General features: G+C 40.6%; 1 protein-coding gene across 4 annotated transcripts in view; it reads right to left on the minus strand.

Annotated features, from left to right (window-relative positions):
* Positions 1 to 14,335, minus strand: part of DOK6 (docking protein 6) — a 415,462-nt gene that overhangs the window by 76,275 nt on the left and 324,852 nt on the right. For all 4 annotated transcript variants that reach the window (XM_067698862.1, XM_067698864.1, XM_067698865.1 and 1 more), the window contains one exon: positions 6,637 to 6,754. In XM_067698862.1, the coding sequence (XP_067554963.1) occupies positions 6,637 to 6,754 (118 nt within the window). The remainder of the gene's footprint in view (positions 1 to 6,636; positions 6,755 to 14,335) is intronic.

Below are 14,335 nucleotides of genomic sequence, written 5' to 3' on the forward strand. Positions count from 1 at the left end.
GTGTGATGAATTGGGAGATTGGGATTGACATGTATACACTGACGTGAATAAAATGGATGACTAATAAGAACCTGCTGTGTAAAAAAATAAAATTCAAACATTAAAAAAAAATGGAAAAAGAAAATGTAGATTCACCATAAAATAAAAGTTGCTACCTCAGAAGCTAGTAGAAGAAACAGGTTTATAAACACATAGATTGATATATTAAAGCTATACCTAAATGTCTGGGAGCTTGGCAGAGGGAGTGATGGATGATAACTGTGGGGTATGAGGGACATTTCACACTGAGAATATTTGGAGCGTCTTTTTGGTGTCTATCTTGGGGAAGCAACTGTTTCATTCCTCTCTGAAAACTGATATCCAGGGAGGCACTTTCTGCCTTTGACTTCCCCTTCGTAAGGTAAGGATATGCAGTACATGTTCATAGAGAAGGTCTGATAGACACAAAGTGTTGATTCTAAAAACCGGCTCATGTTTTCAGGTTTGTTGCCGAATCGCCAGAAGCAGGGTCGGGCCGTATGGACAACGTGGGATGTATTGGCTGCTGTGGACCCACAGTGACCGATTCACCTGACAACATGTAGATCAAATCCTGGGAAGATGGGAGCGTGAACACGTGCAAGCTCCTTTTTACCACTGGTGCAGATTTCTCTCTGTGTGTGTGTGTTACTTGCTACAGGAGGCTTTTATTAACTTTGCAATTTGGAAAACATCATATCATGAAAATTTAAACAGAAGATCTCAATGGAAGCAATTTGAAAACCATGCGAACTTGAAATTAAACAGGCAGTAAAGAAGGACAGAGGGTCAGAGCTGAGCAAAGAGTGAGTAAATCCTTTGATTTACCTCCTTCATCTCCGCCAGAACTCTATTTACCGTTATCCAAAGGTTATCTCTAATTCTAATTGCCTGTTTGCATCCTGTCCTTCTGAGAAATTGGAGCAGCAGATGCCCTTTCGGTGAACATAACATGCCTTCTGTGTAATCAGGTTGGCTGCTGTGCTGACACCGGGGGTCTGGAGCTAATTACAGATGTACCACGGGCGGAGGGAGCAGACAGTTCAGAGCTGGCATCTGAATATTAATCAGTTTAATGAAAGCAGAACTCCAAAAGTTGTCACCTTTACAAACGGCACCCCCAATCGTCCTTAATTCCGAGAGCGAAGTTGTTCAGGCTGTTCAAAAACGAGTCCCAGCCTATCCCATGTACATTTGTGTAAAAAATAGTAATTAAATGTATCAGGGAAAGTTTAAAGATAACACACAGTCTCATAAGGCGGCACGTGGGGATCATTTCCAGCTCACATTCTCGATGCCCCCTTCTCATCACTGTAGCTTGTGCAAGAGCTCATCCCGGATGGAAGCATCAGGTGGAGAGGCAGAAACCCACCATCTCACAGTATCTCCTGTGCTACCAAAGGAAAGACCGGCAGCAGCAAGTGTCTGTGTTCACTAACAACAATCCTAAAGCAAGGAACAGACACGCCAACAAAGGCCTGAGCCTGTGCACAGAGAAGGGCTGCTGGGACAGTGGAGTGGACGTGGTTCCTTTCGCGACACTGGTTGAGAACTGTCCTCAGAGAGAAGAGTGGTCTCGACGCCATCCCCTCCTTGTATCCTTTATAATGCATTTTCTAATACATTTTTGAGTTCATTGAAGACTCACAAGTGCCTCCCGTGAGCGAGCTTTGGTACCACCCATGGTCTTTACTAGTTTGATTTGTCATCTTTAATAAATGCTCTTGTCATCTTCACAAATCCCACTTTAAAGACCCTGCTCTATAGTCCATCATCTAAATAAGTAGAATGGCAATTAAAAGTCAAGGTGAGCCTTAAGTAAGAAAAACTCTGACCTCCTTACTGTAAGCAGCTCCTTTGCCCCCTGTTTCTTCTTCCCTGTTTTCCTTAGACCCTAGTCATAAAGATGAGATCAGGCAACGTGTAACACAGCTCCTGGTTCCTGCTTTTCTAAATATACACAACACCGTACCTAACCTGTTGGTCCCTTTCCTGGATGAGAACGAGTAAGAATGAAGAATTAAGTAGTTAAAGAATGACTGACTCTCTACCCCTAGCTTCTTCCCCTTAGCAAATTTGCGGGTGGACCCTGCAGGGGCAGGTAGACCCCGTGGGCAAGACGCATCCCAAGGAAGATGGGAAGGATCAGCAGGCCTGCACACAGCGGAAAAATGATGAAGAATCTGACCTCCTGCCTTAATGATTAACTGAGATGGTTTCCCCTTTCTCCCTTTAAAAGCTGTCATGGCTGAGCAGAACCTTGGGAACTGGTCTCTGGACATGAGTCCACCATCTCCCCAGATTGCCGGCTCTTCTGAATAAAGTCCATCCTTCTCTACTGAAATTGCCTCTCGATTTATTGGCTGCTGAGTGGTCTTTTTCTTTCTTTTCTTTTCTTTATTTCTCCTTCCTCCCTCCCTCCCCCCCCTTCTTTCTTTCTGTCTCCTGCTTTTTTTGACTGTTCCTCATCCTCCCAACACTTCTTCTGCTGAAGGCCTTGGAACTAAAATCACAGTTATATCACTAGTAAAACGAATGCTGTGTTTTGAGCATTCACTTTTGAGTCAAGAGTTCAAGATCATGTTTCCTTCCCTTTAACAGTTTATGTTTCCCTGAGTCTAGAGATAACATCTCTAGAATGTGTTTGTTTGTTTGTTTTGCGGTACGCGGGCCTGCCTCTCACTGTTGTGGCCTCTCCCTTTGCAGAGCACAGGCTCCGGACGCGCAGGCTCAGCGGCATGTGGGATCTTCCCGGACCGGGGCATGAACCCGTGTCCCCTGCATCGGCAGGAGGATTCTCAACCACTGCGCCACCAGGGAAGCCCTAGAATGTGTTTTGACACAAATGTTTTTCATAAATGCAGAAGTTAGAGAGACATAAATAAAAAATTACTTTCTAATACAAATCAATCATCCCGATTACCTGGTAAAAATCAAGAAAAGGAAAAGTCTTTATTAACGACTTCTCCAGGAAGAGGTGACATAACCCATCGCAGCCATTTAGGGATAGAGATTTTAACAGCAGCGGCCTCGTACTTAGCTAGTGTGTACTTGTTAAAGAGGAATCATTCTGTTTCCCAATCTTTTTGACTCCAGAGAGCTAGAGCACACTGGGGAAACCATAACAGCTCATACTCTCAGAGCGCTGTTCTGGGAGTACCATGGAGAGATCTGATATTGCACCTTTCTTCCAAACATTAGAGCAAACAAAACGCAGGATGTCAGTATTGATACGTCAATCTTTTACAGTGTATATTGCCTCTATGGTTATAGACTGGATGACAGAAGTGAATACAGTAAAACCAAGTAAAGTGCAGTTTTGAGGGTGAGTGGCAATTGAAGTTATGGGGAAGTCTTTATGTGTAATGGATTTGTTTGCACACCAGGATTTTTTTTTCCGTTCCACTACGTGTGCTGCTTATTAATGAATTCCAATCTATTAAACTCTAAGCATATAAAACTTTCCCCCCTTTACCTTCTGAATGAAAGCCTGTTGAATTTAATTCATATTGATCTCAGCTTCACAGTTAGAATGTTAACAGTATGGTGAAAAAATTCTAACGATGGATTTTTATTCCTCAATGCTACCTGCAGTTTACTTGATGATATATCACCCACCAACGCCAGAGTTTTCCTTTGACTCTGGAAGATCAATGATGATAGTTGCTTGACTATGTTCTCCTCTTTGTAAAGAAGAGGTGATGCCACTTCAAGGAGCACAACTGAGGGAGATGCAAAATAACCACTTTTAAATGTAGTTTAGTGAAAAAATGCACCTGTGCGTGAAGGGGTGATGAGGTGGTTTCTATTTTGATTTTTCTTGATTCAGTAGTTTTATTCTGCCCTAATTCCATGAGGGCAGAGCCTGAGGAGATTACACCCCAGTAAAAACCATGGTCAAAGGCTCTGCCCCTCCACCTCTCTCAGCAGAACAAAAGGAGAACAAAACAAATCATTGTCAAAGTATCACTAACAAATTTACATCTATATTGACCTATATATCGTCTACCTACCTACAATCTATTTATCTATCTGTATCTCTATCTATATGATATAACCATAATATGAGGGGTATATAAATGGCAAAATGTATTGCTCTAAGAAGTATGCAACACAAAAATAAATGCACAGTAGAGTGAAATGTACTCTACATTGAGTATATTCTATATTTATCTGACTTACAGTAATGACCCTAATCAATGCATATTTTTTGTTACATAAAAACAACAACTAACGACCAAAGAAGAATGTGACATTGACATTGAAGGGGTTCGGAATGAGCCTCCCCAAAATGTGCCACTTTGGCGTGTGGATTATTTTGAGCTGAAGACAGTCAAGGTCCAAAAGACTCAGGAAGAGCTTTAACCTCTCACTTAATCGCCTAAAAGAATTCCGACAGGGGGTCTGGCTCAGACACAGAGATAACTTTATCTGAATGACCGATCAGCGTGGCAGGGCAAACAGTTAATTACCAAACATCTGCTCTTCTTATCGTCCTGTGACTTACCTTCCTCCCCTTGGAAGCCCCAGGCCCCTGTCCCTTCCCTTAGCTCAGGATATGCCATATAAGCCTCGGTTGCCAGACTTGCCTTTGGCTCTCATGGGACTCCCGTGTATATATAACAAATTGTTTTTCTCCTGTTAATCTAATGTCAATTTAATCATTAGACCAGCCAAAGAACCTGGAAGGTTAGAAGGTAAATTTTACCTTGCCAACAAGATCATATAAATAAACAGTTCATCGTAATCAATAAGGCATTTGAAACCTGTAACTGGAGATTAATATTTGTGACATAAATCATAGAGAATTCTAATTAGTTATTGATTCTATTTTATTGTGTAAATCAATACTGTCCTCCAACAAGTCTCTGGCAATGTTTTCAGAAATTTAATGCATTCTGGTATTTTTTGTTGGGTGCTTATGACATTATTTCTGAAGTTGTCAGTCTAAATCTTAATGCTGCCTTCGGAGAAAAGTTTTCTGTATGTTACCATGAAAACCACAGTCTTTTATTTGCTGGGATTACAAACCGACACCTTGTCAGAACCCAAAGTTTTCAGTACAGTGGTTCCAACCCATTTCCAATCTATTTGTATTAACATCTCGCTTTCTTTTTGCTTAGAAATTTAACTGTTTTTATTCTCTTATTCAAATATTCCATAGTTTTAGTTTTCTTCTATTGACTATCAATATTTACATATATATGTTTACGTTTAAATAAAAACAACCTTACATTAAAGGCATATTTTCTAATTTTTCTAATCCCCGGAACAAGCAAGATTAGCTTCATAAGATCATGACTCGGGCGATTTTAGTGTGTGGTCACTGGCATTTGTGGACAGAAAAAAACAGAATGGAAGCACGTCTCCTCTTTCTGACAAATGAAACAGTCAAAGCAGTTCCCCTCCTTTTCTCAATCCTCTAATCCTTGTGCCATTAAAGATTTTCTCATACAAATAAATAATACAAAAAGATAATAAGGATCTACTAAATACAGGTAGTCAAGTTGGTGATAAGAGGGTTCATTTAAAATATCAAATGCAATTCTGTAAGTGACTAACATGGTTCTGACTGCTTTTCCTTGCAGAATGTATCCTTAATCATTCATTCCCACTCATCAAATCCCATTATTCTAGCTTTGAAACTCTGGCAAGCAAATACTGCTTTAAAAATACACTTTCAGTTTGCTTGTTACAGAAATTTTTTCTTTTTTTGTCAAAACATTGAGTATTGTTAATATGAGCAAAAGTTAATGTATGAAAAGAAAAATATTCTGAAAGGTTATGATGGCCATTCCTTCACCAGGTGTTTATTGGGTACCTAGGATGTTCAAGCCTATTATGCTCAAAAAAGGTTTGGTGAGTCTTTTCAGCTGTGTTTTTTTAGCCTTATTTTTCCTAGTTCCTACTTCCTCCTGTCTTGGTCAGCTGTTAGTTTCTTGCAGCTGAATATTTTATCTGAAGGTTAAGTTTATGAATTTAGGACAAAAGGGAAAAAACAGGAAGAAAACCAGGGAAACTGAGTTCTGCTGCTGTCGATCAAATACCTGCTCTCTGTTCCTCTGATTCACCTGCCAAGCAGTCAGTCAACGCCGTATCGTTAGGAAAAATACAGAAGCAACAATACTTACACCTGTCTCCTTCTGCCCTGCACCCTCCCATATGGTTTCTACGTCAAGGCTTTGGCTAAACCTTAAAACTATGAGTAGGTTCATGCAGCATTTCATCACAGAGCTGGAAGTCAGCCTCCTGAACTGATATTCAATCCTATTACGGCAACAAGATGCTAAGTAAGAAATCCTTTGTAAAACACAGCATGAAACAGACCCTGGTATTAGCTACTTTTAGCGTCTGATAATATGTTTTGTATAATGTTTTAGTCAAATTCCTGTGCCAAAGCAGGTCCTCAGCCCTTGGTGATCTTTGGGATAATTTTTACCATGAGTCTATCAAATGATACCTTTAGCAAAGCCACGGTAAATCTCAGAGCTCCCACTGTGGCCAGTGACAGCTGATAACTGGCAATGGAGGAAAAGTGAGCAATGCAAATACAAAGCAATTTGCGCGGCTGGTGGTCCACCTGCAGGAAGCTAAAGCAGGTGCTTTACGGTTACTTGCCTTGCAAACTGTAGATTTCCCCAACGCTGTTCTGACGGGTGATGTGATGCCAGTATGCACTGCGAGGAAGAGATATTGATTTGGATAACGTCATTGGTTCAGTCAAGCTTGTCTGAAGCTAAAAGAAAAAGATAACGTGTGTTAGGCTTTATTTAAAATAGTAAACTGAAATGTGTTCTTTTAAAAGTTCAGCGTTAAACGTGGGTGACATATGATATAATGTTACAGATTCCTGCATTATCTGCTGTTTCAAGATACCATTTTGGTTTTTTTGGAGGGGGGTGCGTGGTGCGCCGTGCGGCTTTCAGGATCTTAGTTCCCCGACCAGGGATTGAACCTGGGGCCACTGAAATAAAAGCTCTGAATACTAACCACTGGACTGCCAGGGAACTCCTAAGATATCATTTTAAAAAAAGGAAAATCATGACTTAAAAAATATGAAATGAACACTTGTAAGCAATTCATCTCACTCATTAATTAAGAAGGGAACAAAAAGATGGTCGGCTGATTCCAAGGAGAATTCAAAGGGCTTCTAGCTGGTCAGGAATGCCGTAAACAGCCACAGCAATAATCAATTACATTCCATCAGACACGTTTATTTGCATTTCTGTAAGCAAGAATTACCTGCATTACTGATACTATCGGCTTTCTACAATTTATTGAATTGTAAAATAACTCAAAAAATGGAGGTGCAAGACCTTTCAGAAACAGATACCCCCAAATGGTGCCAGACACAAGATACCATTTCTTTTTTTTTTCGGTACGCGGGCCTCTCACTGTTGCGGGCTCTCCCGTGGCGGAGCACAGGCTCCGGACGCGCAGGCTCAGCGGCCACGGCTCACGGGCCCAGCCGCTCCGCGGCATGTGGGATCTTCCCGGACCGGGGCACAAACCCGTGTCCCAAACCCGTGTCCCCTGCATCGGCAGGCGGACTCTCTACCACTGCGCCACCAGGGAAGCCCAAGATACCATTTCTTTTTCACCCATTTCATTGTCTGTTGGGCTGCACCCCACAAGCCTACAAGCCCTGTGCTTGCCCAGCTTCAAGACCGAAGAAAGAGCCCGGAGCTGGCAACAGAGACATCAGTGGTTTAATGGATGGAGGAGCTTACATGTCTGAAGCAACGTCCTGGAGTGACACCGTACCATGTGCCGGCGCAAGCCAGGCAGGATGTGGCAGGACCTGGCGGCAGTCTTTGCTGTGGGAGGGGGATTGCCACTTATATGGGGATTGACGTCAGGTGGACTCATTAGTTACCAGGGAAACCAGCGGAGGGACTGCACCTCCCCGCCCCTTTGATAAGAACAATCACCAGCTGGGACCTGGGGCAAGTACGCAGGAAGGTCAGTCGTATGCATAGGGTGTAGGTGAAGCAGGCCCTGGTCGGGCAGGGGATAGACAGAGAGCAAGAGAGCAGCCATCCTGAGTGGCCTGAACATACAGCGTCTTACAGTTTTTCCTGACACCCGCTCCCACCCTTACCCAATGGCTCTTTCCTCAAATAGATCTTTTTCCTTGCTCCTGCAATAGGAGTTTGTACATATTAGAAAAAGTGTTTTCCCTGAGAAGTTCTGTGATAAAAGTGTGGTATGTTTTCTTATTTGAAAGATAAACTAAGGTTAGCTACAGAGATCCACACAACATCCCATCAGGTGATGCTCAGACACGTGATTAGTTCAAATAGAAAAATACTTTACATTGCATTTTCAAGAAAGAAATTTATTTTTACTGATTCACACTGTTTTTTAAAAAATATCCAGAAATGGTTTTGTTTGGCCTTCGTGCACATTTCTCTGATGTAATCTGAGAAAACGTGCACTTTCTGACAGTGGGCAATCCTCTAATTAATAACATCTCAGGGCTTCCCTGGTGGCGCAGTGGTTGAGAGTCCGCCTGCCGATGCAGGGGACACGGGTTCGTGCCCCGGTCCGGGAAGATCCCACGTGCCGCGGAGCGGCTGGGCCCGTGAGCCATGGCCTCTGAGCCTGCGTCCGGAGCCTGTGCTCCGCAACGGAAGAGGCCACAACAGTGAGAGGCCCGCGTACCGCAAAAACAAACAAAAAACAAAACAAAAAAAATCTACACATCTCACAAAGCCCACAGCCCAAGAGGATGATTTTGGCCCCAAGTGTGCCCTATGGATATTCAGTTAATACCTTTATCTGAGCATCATACAGATAAGAGTTATGCTGTCTTCCAGTGGATAAGAAAGGAAACCCCAAAGCAAACAACCTCATATTTAGAAGACTCTTAAAGATATAAACAAGGGTTGGCAGCTTCTGCTCACTCCCGTTTAGGCAATATGTAAATATACAGATGTCAACATCTGATATGAGTGTACGATCTCAAAGAGGAGATCATTTCCTGCTGCAACCCGCTTCCCTCCCCTTCCCTAAACTTCAGAAAACTCTTTTGAAAACGTTTGGTTGAAAGGTAGTTGTTAGGAAAGAATTCTTCCTGGGCCACTCGTGGTTCTGCATTTCTTGTGACAACTTTTGTTCCTTACTATTATTTGCTTGTGCAGCAAACAGGCCTGGAAGAGAGTGTCTTTCTCCAGGGTGGAGGACATATTTGTTTCCTGACCAGGAAAATACAGATACTGTCTTCTTCCACGTTGAAGGCTGGGCAGGTTTGCTAGCGGCCACCTTATAAAATTAGGAGTTCCTATGAAACCAAGCAGGACCCTGTGGGGCCCTCCTGGGTACCAAAGCCTTTCCGTGTCTTGTTTGTAGGAAAAAGGCTTTCGGTCTCCTAGACATTCCCTGGGTTCCAAAGGGCGGATTCAAACGGTTACTAATTAGGCGAGTGAGGGAAGGCAGAAACAAAGTAAAGGCAGTCCAGAAACAATAGTGCAGCCGTTCCCTCTACTGAACTACCTAGCATAGGCCCTGTTTACTTACATGCACCTGGACAAAGACAAAGGACGATCTCATACCCCAATTTATTCAATATATCCACATTGAAAGGCTTTCGAGTTGTTTCTGCTCTTCTGATACTAAAACTAATAGATCCCAATATTAAAGAATTTTGAGAAACTGTAGAAAAAAACATTTCAGTCAGTATTCCATCCAAGGATTTAGTATGTACAAGTGGAGTTATGATCGTGGTTTCCCAAAGAGTCTCAGTGCTCCTAATATTATTTGACATTTACATTTTTATTTAAAAAAGCATCAAATTCTCTTGGAGCTTAAAAGGAATTTTGCCTGTTTCTGTAAGTCCTTTCATGTCTCCAACTTACATACTTGGGTTTTAAAATTTATTTAAAGAATTTATATTTTTCAGTTTTTCTTGTATTTTCTTATACTTTGCTTTTATCCTAATTAACTTCCACCTTCTGTCTGTCTTGTTTTCTTGGTCTTTTCAATCTTTTCAAGTTGAATATTTCCATTTCCATTTTTATTTGTTTATTAATGAAAGCATTTCCTTCCAAATGCCACTTTGTCCACATCACAATGGCTTGTAAGTAGAATAAAAATCATTCTTTTCTAAATTATGTAATTGTGGTATTATTTCCTATTTTATATGGGAGATTGCTTGTGTACATTTTGTTGAGATATTGCTTTTTTGTGCATATTTTATTAATTTTCATTTAATAATGCATTGTGGTCAGATAATATGGCCTGAGTAGTTTCTATATATTGAAGTTTATTTTTATCTAATATATGACAATTTTTGTAAATGTTTCATAGGTACTTGAAAAGATGCACAATGAATGTAGAGTCTTTCTCTCTCTATACACACTATTCACTCAATTTCCTTCTCCATATATTCAAAAAAAACTAAATCTACTTTATCAAATATGAAGGAAAGTGTTAATTTCGAATTACTAATTAACATGTTTCTGTCCATTTCCTCTTGTATATTTAAGTACTCTTATAAAATAGTACTTAATGAAAACGGTATTTTATTGACACACAAAGCTTTCTGACTGTTTTATGGTTCTTTAACTTATTTTCCCATTCTTTAGCTATATTTTAAAACTCCACTTGCAAAAGTTCTCCCTGTCCCAGGGTTCAGCCTAACCTCCGTCTTTTCACCTCCACTCTTCCACATAAATGGGTCAGTAATCTCCCCTTCTTTCTTAGCACGTCTGGGCTTCTTTTCCAAGAAGTGGTGTTGTCCATCATCCATTCATCTCTCCTTTGTTTCATCTGCACTTGGTCTACTAGAAATTCCTAGGCATTTACAACATATAGATAATAACACCACTTCCCTATTTTCAGCCAAATTCAAATATTCGACACCTTTATCTTCTTTCAGTCATTTTTCCTGGCATTTGGCCCAGAGATCATTTATTTTATCTAGTCAAATCCTCATAAAATTTTTGGGAGACAGGAAAGGGATGAAATATCCCTCTTTAAAATGAGAGGGGGCTGAGGCTTTGAGGTATGACCTGACTTTTCTAAGGAAGTGGAAGCATGAGACTAGAATCGTGCTTCTGCTCTGTCCTGTGATTTTTCTGAGCATCAAGAGATTTTGTTTAATGACTTTCAAATGAAGTTTCATCATAAGTAATATTAGATACTGCATTATTTTTTGTGGAGGATTGAAGATGGCTTCAAATTCTTGGAAAGCCTGCATTCAGAAATAGGGCATCTGGGTTCCAGACCTTTACATCTGGGCTTCTGGACTGGTTGGTGACTGCTCTGATTAATAACATCTGGTAGACGTGACATTTTGTTTGTTTCGGCCATGCCCTTTGAGACCTTTATGGCCGTTTCTCCTTCTCTCCCTTGTTCTGAGTCACCATGTGAGTCACACTGCTCTGAGGCTGCCATGGTATGAGGAAGCCCAAGCTCACTGTGTACACTGGCCATGTAATTCGAGGTTAGACTCTTTCTTAGAGAATCCAGCCATTTTCATTTTACAGATGGAAAATCAAAATCCAAAAAAAAATTCAAGGATTTGCTCAAGGCAAAATCCTAACTCCAGAAGCTCCAATAGAAAACAGTCCCCTTGACTTTTGAGTCCACTGCTCTTTAGACTCCAATGCTGATCTCTCCTGGGAAGATGAGCTTCCTCCCCACATATGACAACGTGTGACAACACAGCCTTGTACTTTGACAGAACCTGTGCTGCCAAGAAGCAGCAGGAAGGGCCTGACAACTGCTAGAATTTTTGTGAACATACAGGCTACCAGCATCTCTTCTCGCTTTTACCACAATCGTTATCCAGGTTATGCTACTGCCTTTTGCAATTTCTCTTTGCTGTTTTGGGACTCTGCTGGCCCTTGTGATAAACCTTAATGCTAATTTGTGTTCACCTACATAAAATTCATATGTATTAAAAAAAATGGTTCAAAAAAATCAATTCTGGGGAATTCCCTGGTGGTCCAGTGGTTAGGACTCTGCACTTTCACTGCTGAGGGCCCCGGTTCGATCCCTGGTCGGGGAATAAGCTGCGTGGTGCGGCCAAAAAAAAGAAAAAAAGTATTGAAAAAAATAATTAAAAAATCAATTTTCCTTTTGCTCTGTCTCTCCCTAATTATTGCCTAGAATTTAAAAAATCATTTTAGCACTCAAGACACAAATCTACATAATTGGGAGAGGAAAAAGTCAGCATTTATAGATTAGCATTTATGAGTCATTCTCTATGGGCCTGGCCCTGTGCAAACCGGTTTCATAGGTTATCCCATTTAATATCCACATAAATTGTCAACACATATGCCATCTGAACTTTACAGACAAGGAAAATGAGGCTCAGAGGGGTCACATAATTTGTTCATCCTGCCATAGCCAGTGGGTAATGTTTCTGAGGCTCGGAGCCCATGACGTTCTTCCCTCTTTACCGCACTCACTGTAAAATAAATTATTGGAACCCTCTATTCAAAGAGCAGGTTAGGTGAGAATTACACCAACTGGGTCTATTCCACTGGATCAAGGCCGGAATGCGAGTGCCTCTTTGCTATGTTCAAGACAGAACACCACAATCTGTGTGGCAAAATCACGGAGTTAAGTCCATGGGCTTTGCTGTCAGCGACCTGTTGTCAAATATCAACCCCACAGCTGCCTAGCCTTCTGACTTCAGGAAAGGTACTTAAACTTTTTTTTTTTAAGATTCAATTTTTCCTTATCTCTAAAGTTAATATAATGTGCCTTAAGTGTTGTTATAAGTATTTTATAAGATGATGCTTTTAGAGTGAAAAGCACAATGCTTGTCATGCCTGAAGTGCTCAGTAAACACAGCTGCACCTTTCCTGCTGCTACTGCACAGAGAGGTGGCTTAGACCAGTGGTGTCCAAGGCTCCATGTGGTCAAGATGTGGAGATTTGTCCAAAATGAGCTATCAAAGGGACGACAAAGGAGGCAGAGGCATCTACTTGGATCTAAGTCTAAAAGCTTAATAGAAGTAAAAAAAACTAGTAATGTGAGTCAGGAATAGGTGGTCAGTATGGGCAGGTGGGAGGGGTGGAAGACAGAGGGGAGACAGGTGAGCAGAGTGCATGTATGTTTGCACATACATGTACTATCAGCTGGGAAGAGACAGACACAGCTTTTCTGTATGAAGAGAGTTAAAGAATGCCTCATACGGGTGGATGTGTCAACATGGGCCCTGGTTTGTCTGAGACAAGAGAAAATGGGCTGGGAAACACACTGTAGGTAAGAAGCACTGCAAAAATACAGGTGGTTGGGAAATATGTTAATGTGACATGTGTGTCAGTGTAAGAAAAAACAGTGCTGCTTAATAAGGAAATGCTCAACACCAGTGCACTCCTGGTCGAGAACATTTAGTTTTACTTGTCTTGGAAAACAGCTCATGAAACTTGAAAACTGTATGGAAACAGAAGCCCAGGAGAGCATTAGCCAGCCAAGCTTGGATTGGCACTGTTTGGATTTGTTCAAACAGTCCTCTGAAGTTGGAAGGTTTATGGACAATTGGCTTCTCACAGACTTGACTTAATTTTCCATAGGGGACACCTTACACTTAATCTTCCATTTTATTCAAGATAAATGGAAAAAAAAAAAAAAAGAAGATATCTTGCTGAGTTTGTACCAGACTAACAAATAAAATGTAGTTCATATAGTCATGTAGTGGAAGTTGCTAGGTGACATTTAAAATTGGACTTTGTAGAATATCATTTTCATTAACTTGAAACAAAACGGATGTCATTATTATATATTTTAAACCATGTATTGACCAAAATACTTTCAAAGAGTGTGAAAAAAGCTGGATTTTGGAATAACATCAGAAATTATTACAAACATCTACATAAATACTTTAAGTATTAAGTACAGGTATATTCTTACCTGTACTCAGTAATGATTTTAAGAATATATATTCTCTATCTATCAATCATCTGTCTATCATCTGTAAGCAGATACATTTACAGAGACACCCTTTTAATATAAGGAACATGATGAAAACATATTAAAGCATTAAATTTCATAAATAAAATTTTTGCTGTCATTTGATTTTGAAATATATAAATATCTAGAGGCTATAATAAGGTTTATGTAATTAATTTCCAATGTCTGCATATAATAAAAACTGGGATGAACTTTAGTGGTGGTTATACAATTTTACCCATTTAAAATGAAAGGTTCTTCTTTTGCCATTTTATGAATTAGCTAATAATTATTGACCTTTTACTAAAGACCAGGTGGCATTCTAACACTCTGAAGTAGATATTATTGATACTTCTTCCTCTTTTAAGAAGAGGTAGCTAAGGCACAGAGGAGGTAAGCGACTTGCAGGAGG

The sequence above is a fragment of the Pseudorca crassidens genome, chromosome 12, assembly GCF_039906515.1.
Source record: "Pseudorca crassidens isolate mPseCra1 chromosome 12, mPseCra1.hap1, whole genome shotgun sequence".
NCBI lineage: Eukaryota > Metazoa > Chordata > Mammalia > Artiodactyla > Delphinidae > Pseudorca > Pseudorca crassidens.